The sequence below is a fragment of the Austrofundulus limnaeus genome, unplaced genomic scaffold (genome assembly GCF_001266775.1).
Source record: "Austrofundulus limnaeus strain Quisiro unplaced genomic scaffold, Austrofundulus_limnaeus-1.0 Scaffold137, whole genome shotgun sequence".
NCBI lineage: Eukaryota > Metazoa > Chordata > Actinopteri > Cyprinodontiformes > Rivulidae > Austrofundulus > Austrofundulus limnaeus.
The window spans coordinates 828,111-839,627 of record NW_013952539.1 but is presented as its reverse complement, the minus strand read 5'-3'; the positions used below and the strand labels follow the sequence as shown (position 1 = coordinate 839,627).

Below are 11,517 nucleotides of genomic sequence, written 5' to 3'. Positions count from 1 at the left end.
GTTCCTATATATATCAGAAAAATTAAATGACCTGCTGAACACAGCTAATACTTTGTCATCAGGATGCATAGTGTCACATGCACAAAACAACAGAATCCCCCATTTTTTTGTTTACCTGAGGTAAAATAGAAGCTCTGGACGGCTTATTCACCAAACAAGGCAGTTTTAAAGCATTTCATGTGGAAACATATTAGAAAGAAAGGAGAAGTAAAACATGAGTTTGCATCAAGTGGTGTGTTTTCATGCATCTACAGGATGACGCAGCAGCAAGTATCTGGGTAGTCCTCGGTGCTGATTTTGTTTTCGTTTCCGTAAACGTAGTAGACATGCATGTTTTCCTTCCACTTGTAATTCACTTTAGTGATAGGGATCAGCTCGACCGTCTGCCTCTGAGGGACACAGATGCAGAGATACATCGATGGAAAAAAAAAGTGAACTTATTTTGGAAATTCTCATATCTGCTTTTTGACAGGTTAGCTTAGCATCAACAATAATGAGGAGGAAAGCTCAAAAATATAACTTATGGCATCATTTTCAGTGCTCTATATGTTCACATCACTTTATCTGCTTTTTCACATTTCTAAAGAACATTTTTTTCCTTTTATGTATCATCTCAAAAGGCGATTTTTCATATTTTAGCAGACACATTATTAGCACCAAAAATGTCTTAGTTTTAAACTGAAAACAACATTGCTTATATAATAAGACCATTTATTTTCTTTTAACAAAAACAGGGAACAACTTTCCACTTTCATTTTTATTCCAAAATACCTTTATTTTCTTCCAGAGCACAGGTATCTATTAGCTAAAACACTACAATTTATTGCCTTTCAGTGTAAAACTAAGAAATAAAAATTGGTCTATGTTGCCAAAACTGAACTAACAGTTGTAGAAGTTGTTTGTTTTATCTTTTCAACTTCATACCTGCTGCAAGATCCTGAAGTTTTGAGCATACTTGGATTGATGCTCCTTGATCAGCCGGTCAGAGGCCTCAAAAACAGCAGGGTTTGGGAAACCTTGCAGTGGGTAGACCTGTAAGGAGACACATCAACTTCAAATATATGAAGAACTCATCTATGGGGAAAAAAAAGGTATATTTTTTCTGCAGACCCATCTAAACTTTGAYTCAAGTTAAATTAAAATATTTTTCCAAGTTATCTGAGCTATTTATTATGCAGATAAGATGTTTTCAACAATACATACAGACTCAAAATGATAGTGGTTTCTTCATCACATAGATTTATTGAATTCTAAAAAAAATAAAAATAAAAAAACAGAACAAAGTTCTCTATCTACAGAGAGTTGCTAAAGGAAAAGCAAACAATGTAAAAAAAGAGATGTGACTGCGTTAGACTTTGAGGAAGTTAGTTTTTCAGCTACTCAAGTTGTTTAAAAGGAAATAATCATTAATCCACAATAAAAACTAATGAAGCAGTCACAAGCGCAGCAAGTCATCGTCATAAAAGGCTAAACAATTTGTTTCTGATCTTCTAATCTGTAGTTTATCATGAAATAAATACAATTACAATTTCAAAAACTTTAAAACTTGAAAGCTCAAAAAATTTACAGCACTTCTTAACCTTGAAAAACGATACAATTAAATTTAAACATTCTTAATGTTTTCCATCATCCTGTTTAAACCCTGAAGCATGACAATGAGCTGTAACACTACAGATGTGTGTGTGTGGGTGTTTTTGTCACATTTTTGTTACATTGTGGGAACCATTTTCCAGAAAAGGTCAGCCTCGTGGCGACCGAATGTGCATCGGATGCTAATTTCAGGTGTAGGGGTTCGGTTTAGGACCAAGGTGTGAAATGAGTTTAGGTTAGTTTTAGGGTCAGGTACCTGTGAGGTTAGCCTTAGGGTTTGTGGTCAGGGTTAGGATATAAAATAAAAAATTACCAAAAAATGAATGGAAGTCATGGAACGGGCCCACAAGGACATAAAAACAAGTTTGTGTGTGTGTGTGTGTGTGTGTGTGTGTGTGTGTGTGTGTGTGTGTGTTTACCATGTTCTGGCTGTTCTTGAACAGCTCCTTGCCGTTCACAGAAGCCAGCTTATCAGCCTTCAGACCAGAGTTCTGCTCCACAACAACATGATCATCCATGTTGGTTTTCCTGAAGAGATACAGAAAAACAACATGGAAAAAAAAACATTTTTTGTCATTACTACACATATATCTTATCCAACCTATGAGCCATGCAAACATGTAAGTTATTAGCAGTGTATAAAATGCAAAAATTCAAAATAAACATTTTATCTTTAATCTCTAGAGGGCGCCAAACATTTTCAGTTTAAGTTTTATACACTTGTACTGAACACTGTAGGATGTTAGTAATACACTGACTKTCTATAGAACTGACATTAATATAAAGATATGTATCTTCTGTGTTAGTTTAGTTGTGAGCTTTGGATCCTTGGCACAGAGACAACAGGTGCAGAAGAACAGACTAACACTTGCAACTTTTGACTAAAAAGAGCTGAGAGGCCCTGTAATAAAATGTAAAWAGAAGCTTCAAGAAGCCAAAATTACATAAAGGTCAGCAAGCAAGGATAGGCAGAAACAAACTAAATAATCTGGATTAAGATTTAAACATGTGCATAGAGATAAACGTGTTATTTTCCAACTCAAATGCTTGAATAACGAAAGCTTCATGTCTCATGAATAAATCATGCTGAATCGTTATAGAACAAAGCAGTCCTGCCTACAGTTATTAAATAAAATAGAGGTCGTAAAACACTAAGAGGAATTAAAACAGCTTCCTGTTGCTTTTAAACACTTTTAAAAGGTTCTTAGGAACTCTTCTCACTTCTCTGAAATACTGTAAAAAACAAACAAACAAACAAACACTGGAATATTTTCATTGATGCGTTTTCAGGAAGATTCAGCAAACCAAATTTATCATTGAATTTCTTCAGACTTGTTTAAAAAGATCACAAATGAGAATGAAAACCTTCTATAGCACTTTAAAACCATAAACAAGATCCTTATTAAAGGACCTTTTGTCGGTCTAAGTCCTATTAGTTGTCTTTAAAACTTATTTACACATTTGTTGGAATAAAAAGAACATGTTATAAAATATTTGGAACCCTTGAGGGGTTTTTCTTTACTAACAATCTTCTTTTTTGGAATTTTTGCAACAAGCCTGGTCTTGTAACTAAAAAGAGCCAACGTCCTCCAGCAATTCCCACTCAGCTTTTACTGTACCACTACCAGGTGTAGAGCCAGTGCGTTGGCAAATGCCCACCCCCAAATGATTGACAAGTGGGGTGGCGTTTGCTTGTGGCATTTCAAAAACAAGCTATAAATGTAAAACCTTTGTTGTTAGCTGGGTTAGCTTTCAGAATGTCATGGGGATTGCTCTTGGCTACCATCAAACCAAGTTTCAGCTCGATATTTCTAAAAATGGCTGAGTTGTAGTCATTTGAAATTAGTTTTGGCCGCCATCTTGGATCTTGAATTTAAAACCAGATTCAGCAAAAGATTGTTCTCCTGCTACTAATATGCTAATTTTTAGCAGTGTGTAGCACTTTTTGAAATAAGCATTAGCAGTTATCTTAGCTACGACTAATAAGCGACATTATTTTTTTTGTTCTTAACTACGATCACAAAAATTTCAACTCAATATTTCTTAAAACAGCTGAATTAGAGCCATTTCAAGTTAGATGGGGAGGCCATCTTGAATTTTCAAACCCCAGAGTAGTTTTATTTATTTTTATGTGCCCCCCTAAAAAAAAACACCTTGGCCACCCTGTGCTATCCCACGCAAAATGTCTAGCTTCGCCCCTGCTCTCCTGTACAGTTCTGCTGTGTGATTTATTAACGGCACAGCTGAAAAGCAGAAGAAACTCAGACGGGCACTAAAGTCAGCACAGAACATAATTGGGACGACCTTTCTTGGACAGCGTGTATTCTGATAGACACACCTGCTGCTTCGTAAACCATCTGGCAAGCTCCACAGAGCAAATAAAGCCAGGACAAACAAGCTGAGAAGTTTGTTCTACATCGCAGTTGTACGTTTTATCTTCCCACCTTAGTATTTATCACTTTATTATGCATCGTTTWTTGATTCACACATGTAAATGTCCTCCCTTACTATTTCTATGAACCCAGTAAGCTACCTCCAATATAATCTACTACTGTTCTCAGCTTAAATCCCTTCCTGGTGCAGTTCTTGTACTTTATGAATACTCACCACTCCACTTTGAGTTTGACGTAGGTCAGTATTTTCTTTTTTCCTTTGCAGGTTTCACACTCCTTTGTCCCGTTACCGTTGCATTTTGAACACCTCGGCACACAAACACACATGTAAGATTTGTGACACGTTATATATTTTTAAATTGTTTAATTCAAGTTTAAATATGGGAATTTAAAGCAACAGATTACACTTATGGATTGGAGCAAAGTCATATTTGTTAATTAAAAGTGAAAAAAAAACCTGACAAGCAATATTATTTTGAAACCTAAAACCTTCATAATGTTTTGGAAAACACCTTAAAAGTTTCATTTACTGTCAGTTAAAAAGGAGGAGTGTTTTCTCAAAAAACAAACAAAAATAATAATAAAACGTTTAAAAGGCCTGACGTGAATTTTGCAACCGCCTGATTGAATGAATCTGACTATCATTGTGTTATTGTATCAGAACTGGATTACTTGTTTTTTCCTGTTGCATTGCATCTGCTGCAGTTTTCATCTTCCTTCTTCCCAGAGCCATTACACTCTGTGCATGATTTCTACGGACAAAAAACAAACATTTTTTGTAGCAAAAATGAATTTTACATATAAAACGTTTTCGCTAATTTAAAAATTACTGAATTTTTCCCCCCCTTACATGTCCACTTCCACTGCAGTCTTGGCAGGTCTTTTTCCCTTGGCCATGGCAGTCACTGCATTCCTGCATAAAAGCACGCACAAATTAAAAAATAACTTTACRGCCAAGGATCCACACAAACCATCAAAATCCTGGTTGTAATTTGACAGCTCAGTAGACAGGTCTCTGTAATCAGATATCATTTAGATTAATTGTTAACTTCCAGTCGGATCTAATGATAAGACAATCTTGATGGTGTTTTTTGAGTCAATACAATATGGAGACATTTTATGATTATAACAACCTGATTGCCACAGCTGTACGGCCTGCTGGGTGGTCCTTWCATCACTTCAGAAGTCATGCAATCCGAGGGGAAACCAAAATAAAACAACTACATCACCACAAAACCAATTTGAAGCTTTGTGGTTCCCAAATATTTAAGCTTAAAAACAGCAACCTGACTACTCAAATCTACTATTTTATAATATTATAAAGAATGTTTTTTACCTCTTGGAATGATTATACCAAAACAATGCTGGGCACTTTTGAGAGAAGATCCTAAAATTGCCTACTTGTTGTCTCATGACCTACAATGTGATCTGGACCTCAGCTTTCAGAACTGCTGCTTAACTCACTCAGGATGTGTTACCAGTTCACACACCTGTTCAAACACCTCTGAAAGCCATGTTGATGACGGCTTGACATCCTGTGGGTGCATCTACGTTATTTTGGAGATCAAATAGAAGCTACTTTCTGGTCTTTTTAACCTTATAACTCTAAAAATAAAGGGCATCTTCACTGACTAAAACAAAACCTAAAAATATACCAAAATACCCCAAATCAATGAAGGAATGAAACTCTAGAAAACAAATATTAGACCCCTCCACAAATCAAATTAAAGTGGCAGCACATGAAAAATAAAGCAAACTTTGTCAGGCTGCCTGATGATGGTTTGTAACATCTGTACTAACCATGATGCATTGCTGCAATTACAAAATGCAAAAAAAATAAAAAAAAAACCTTGATGTCAGAGGTGTAGGGCACACGGATCTCCTCAGTGTGGTTAGTGAAGAGGTTGGGGGTTTTGACCTCCACCTCCCAGGGTCGGGGGGCCGTCTGGGTGTAGAAGTCAGCCTTCTCCCCTGGTGAGCACAGAAACAACCACAGCAAACCGTCACTCAAGTGTAAGCTTTATAACATGCTTTATGTCTTGTTATAATGCTATTCTCTCACCAAAAACACACCCAGAGTGTTGATTTGACTCATTCCTGCATGTTTGAGAAATCCTTCAATCTCCTGCGTTAGCTGCTTGGAGCTGCCAGAAGGCTTGCAGGTACAAAGCACCGCCCATTTGTACATAGCTCCTCCCTAAAACTCAATTCTTACTGAGCCCCTCCCCTGGAGCTCAGTCCCCAGCTGAGCTACAGCCCCACAGAACAACAAGTTTAGCATGGTTGTGAAGACGTGCTGAAAATGGGAGTGTCTGGAACGGTAGGAGGTTCTTAAAGAAACAGAGGCCAATTTCAAGGCGTTTCAATTGTTCAAAATGTTTTTGATATGTAGCTACATCTTTTTCAGAGCAACCCCAAAGTTGATTGTGGTATGACTATGTGCCATGAAAATACATAATACCCACCTCCCTCACACACCCACTGAGCCCAAGCGCACCTTTAAGGTGTGTTGGATTCAAATTAGAAACGTTCCTTTTAAACATCGTAGTATGATCTAAGAACAACTACTCATCAGAAATTGCTCAACCACCTTCAGAAATCCTTATTAAAGATGACGTAATGTGAAGCGTTATTTAACTCACGGCAACCAAATAAAAAGCTTTTCAGGATTTTAGAACAAACACTGAATTGATCAAACAAAACAATAGTTGAAAAAAGAAATGTGTGCGTTTACCTTCGTAAGGTTTTTGAGCCATTTCAGTGGACCTGGCCTCAGTGAACGTCTCCAGACGGTACTACAGATCAGAAAATATGACAAACAACTGGCATCACTGGATACAGACACACTGAATTTAGATTTAAATGATTTAGAGATAAAGGTGTTTTGTCATTTATGTTAAAATTGTACAATACTGTTTATTTGTGGCAAACAAGACACTTCATATTGTTTGCTAATCATGAGTTCTTCACAAAAACTTATCTGAAAAGGAAGTCGTGGCTTTTATTGACAGTTGTTTGTAGCTTTTGGGTCACTCTCTAGTGTCTGGATAGTTTATTGCTTATGTTTAATGTTCAATAAGGTAACTTTAGCTGGATCACAAAGGATCCATTAGTTGTAAAATAATCAGTTCCGAAAGGACAACAGATTAGATTTGTTTGAATGAATAGTTGGATATTAATCAGAGATTAAAACCAGACAAACATGACAGGAAGTTAAGTCTTCAGCTCTACAGAAGACATTATCTATAGTTAATCTATCATAGACACCAACAGTAACATTACAGCGTAAAATCAAATCACCCTGAATGTGTTGAGCGGCTCCATGTTCGTGATGACACCTTTATCCGCCGGTTCTGAACCGTAGCAGCACTGAGAGGATACATAGCTCTTGAACGCCCCTCGAGCAACGTCCTCTGACAGAGCGGGGATGCTGAAGAACACAGAAACATTTAAAACAGTAATGTCTGCAGCCTCCAGCAGACGGCGAGCATCAGGCGGCTTGTTTCCATTTCCGTCTTACCTCCAGTTGTCGGCTGCAGGCTGAGGTTGGGGCGGAGCGGGCGTTGCAGGCATGGGCGGAGGCAGGAAACCTCCTGAAAGAAGGATGGCAAATTTGTATTTAGCTGCTAAAGGACTTTTACTCTGAAGAGTTGGGTGAGCTGGACTGGTCCTACCTGCTCCGATCCCCTCATAGCCGGGCATGTTGCTGAACATGTTGCCTGCAGGGGCGTTGAGAGGGTGATAGACGTTGGGAGCGGGATACATGTTGCCTGCAGGAGCATTGGGAGGGGGATATATGTTGCCTGCAGGAGCATTGGGAGGGGGATACATGTTGCCTGCAGGGGCGCCAGGAGGTGGATGTATAGCTGCAACGAACAACCACACAATTCGGACCACAGATCCTTACAGATGTAGCGGAAACGTGAATATCTTCTCAACAAGAGACAGTCAAACTATTGTTCCTGTTAACTCATCTGATACTTCTCAATTAGTAGCAGCAAAGATGAGTATAATAGCAGCACTTATGTGAAAGAAAAAGGTGGGACCGAGAAGGTGAGGGGTWTAAGCAACATTCAAATTTGATAATCATCCAGGTGTCACCAGAAGCTATTTTTTAAAGAACAAAACTGATTTTGGAAGTTTACAGATTAAATTTACACAGTAAATGCACTCAATTTATTTCTTGACTAATCAAAAGCACAATAAACTACAATGATTTGGTGTTTTCCTGATTTCATTTTAACTTGACCTATTTTATTAATCTACATTTTATTATAGCCATTTTATCTAATATTTCTTTTTATGTAGCATTTCCCCAGGCTCTGTTTTGTTCTTGTTTACAGTAAAGGTTTTATTTAAAAAAAAAAGGACCTCCAATCACTACTTTCCTGACTGAACAGGTTGATACAGAGCTTTTTACCTTTATTACAAACAAAAGAACGTGCAGTTTGTCGAACACAGGCCACTTGTGAGCTGTGGCAGGACATATTTGTAAATCTGAGCCTCTCTAGAATGCAAATTGGGCGTGTACRATAATTTTCCTCAAARTATGATAATTTTGAGCTGCTGATACGATAATTCAACATTTCCCATCTAACACAGCTCAACTTCCTGATTTTGTTTCCTGGTTCAGGACTGACTAAGCAATCACACTCAGCTATGGAGGTTAATGTACAGATTTTAAATATGTAAACTTTCTAAAATCTGTTAGCTTTTAGGTATTGTTCTGCTACTTTTAGCTTTTAGCTAACCATTTGATAGTCTAGCTTTTAGCTACTCTTGTGATACTTTTAGCTTTTAGCAAGCCTTTTGCCACATTTAGTCTTTTGCTACTTTTAGCCTGTGTTTTTATTAATTTAAGCTTTTAATGCTCTGCTTATTTCAGCTTTTGTTCAGCATTTTGATTCTTTTAGCTTAAAAACAGAGTTTCTGCTCTTTTTTAAAGCAAATTCTTCCAGCTTTCACCATGAATTAGTAAAGGAAATGAAACATCRCATTGTTTTTTTCTTAGTCATTTCCCATCTGGGAGAAAATGTTACATAAAATCAAAAACAACCAGAATGTGAAACTTTTTATTTAATATCAAATTCAGCTTGGTGTATGTTTCAACAGCAACACGGGGGYGGACATTTCATCAAACCCCCACCCTGCACCTTTTCCACAGTACTTAAAAAGAAATTCAATAAAAAGCCAATCACTTGTCTGAGCACGCCTTTATTCTAGTGAAGCTTTGCTGGAAATAAAAGGTAGAAAAAATAAGTAAAAAAGGATCTAATTAAATGTTGCGAAAGAATATTTTAACGCCTCTGCAGTTCTCACACCAACTTTTTTTTTTGCTTTCATGGAATGTATGACCCTCGCAGCGTGCAGTGACTCAATAATACATCAATAAATATCTCAGATGATTTGAATTCTTGTTAGAATGCGTCACAGTGACCTAACCTTTAGTGTTTTAACTATTTTTATTTATTTATTTATTTCGAACAGACGTTAAAACAATCAAAAAGAAAAAAAAAGAAAATAGAATGAAACAAACTTAAGAAATAAAATGTAATACAAATTATTTTGCCCGTGTGACATGCAAAATTTTATATTTTCTGTTCGAAAAGGAGCAGGTAGAAGATACATCATATAATGTTCTGCCCCTTTCCTACTTGTCAATTTATTATCCATTAACTTTCAGAACATCAAAAAGAGACAACTTGTTTCCATTTTACATCATGTTTAACTATGTAGAATTATTTTAAGTACTATTTATATCATCAATTACATTATAGACTATTGAACATTAAACATCTTATATAGCATATTTTGAAATGAGCTCTGCTTTAATCAGTTTTTTAAAATTGGTTTACATTTGTAATTTTTTTTTAACTCATCATTCAATCCATTCCAGACATTTACTCCACACACTGATAAATAAAAACTCTTCCTGGTTGTTCTAATATGTTGTTTTTTAAAATATCCTTCACCTCTTAAATTATAACCCCCCTCTCTGTCACCAAACATTTCCTGTATGTTGTGTGGAAGTTTTTGATTTCGGACCTTAAACATGAATTGTATAGTAATTTAATTGACTAAAAGAAGTCRTAATAATTAAAAACATAGCTTCAAAGTGAAAATGTGATATTTTGAATTTATTTGGTCAAACGACTACTGAACACTTATCAGTTTTATTAATGCTTTTCAACATTCGGATATATGAATTTTGTGAGCACATTTTTCTTAATGAGTTTTCCTTACTTATTTTCTTGAATAGCATCATGAAAATATTCAACGTTTCTTTATTTTATGGCGTAAATTAAGTGATTTAAGTCTAAGTAAACATTATTTCATCATTAGCTAAATTGTAAGAATAAAGCTAGATTAATTTAACATACTTTCATAACGTTGGCTTTAATTAGCACTGTTTGTTATATCAGCCTAAAACAAGCTGTTCTAAGTAATTAAACATTTCCTTAAATTTAAACAGAATAATTTAGTGAAATTTATTTATTTCTGTACCTCACAGATTTGTTTGAATTTTAATGATCTTCCAGGACAAAGTCGGTGTCAGTTTATATTTCAGATTTACAGTAAAGCCAAAGCTGCCTCAGGGAAATAACTGCATCTCTCTGGATGAGATGGGTCGATTTTCTCTCTCAGAAAGGGCTGCAAAACTCATGTAACCAGCAAAAACCAGCAGTCAGTTCCAAATATACAMCCAAAAACAGACTGGCACTAATATAAAGGATCAAAACAAAAATATACTCAGTTTACGTAATCAGARTTAGAACAGTCATGTTCTAAAAACAAACAGGGCGTGGCTTCTTAATTACATTTATACATTAAAGCTACATTTTATTTTTTACATATGCCCTCAGTGTTTAACTTTTCTGTCTAAAAAACTTTTTTTCCCTTTCCTAGATATAAAGCAGGTCAAAAATCTTGTTTTTTATTCTGTCTTGACAGTATTCTCTTGTGGGACATGCTGCTCCTCCCACCGTCTGTCTGCTGAATGGTTTCTTACATTTATCTTTCAGAAAACTGCACGAAATAAAGTCTAAAGTATCTTACCTGCGCTCATGATGCCGCTCGAACACGTTTACTTTGCTCGGTTGTTTGAATCAACACTAATAATCTCGTGATAAACGTACACTCTGTTATCTACGCCAGTAATCAATAAGAAAAACCCACTTCCGGTAAATCTTTCAGAATAAAATAACTTTAGGTGAAAGGCTTCACAATCAAAACACCAACTTCCTGAATTAAAAACTTTAAAGTACTCAAATGAAGTGGTGCATTTTAAAAATATTTAGTAGTTTCTCCAGATGTATTCATAAACAACTGTGAATTGCAGGTATGCTCTCAATGTAAACAAAACACTTATTTGCGATACGTCAAAATTGTCCGGCTTTTGGATTCCAAACACATTTTCTGTGGATGTTGGCTCATTTTTAATTAAAGTTTGGCACTGCAACTAAAACGTTTACACACGTTTAGTAGGGGTGCAACGATACAGAAAATTAACGATTCGGTTCGATACTTTATGTGT

The 11,517-nt window shown here is 36.0% G+C and overlaps 1 protein-coding gene across 1 annotated transcript; it reads right to left on the bottom strand.

The window, feature by feature from the left end:
- Positions 1-11,154, bottom strand: LOC106522848 (protein SSUH2 homolog). The gene is made up of 12 exons (XM_014016044.1): positions 11,040-11,154; positions 7,658-7,849; positions 7,504-7,576; positions 7,284-7,413; positions 6,718-6,778; positions 5,833-5,954; positions 4,834-4,896; positions 4,656-4,735; positions 4,198-4,290; positions 2,010-2,118; positions 925-1,032; positions 1-389 (listed from the first exon to the last, which is right to left on the bottom strand). Exons 1-12 carry the CDS (start codon positions 11,047-11,049, stop codon positions 249-251), a joined length of 1,182 nt encoding a protein of 393 aa, XP_013871498.1. The 5' UTR covers positions 11,050-11,154; the 3' UTR covers positions 1-248.
- Positions 11,155-11,517: the final 363 nt, after the last annotated feature.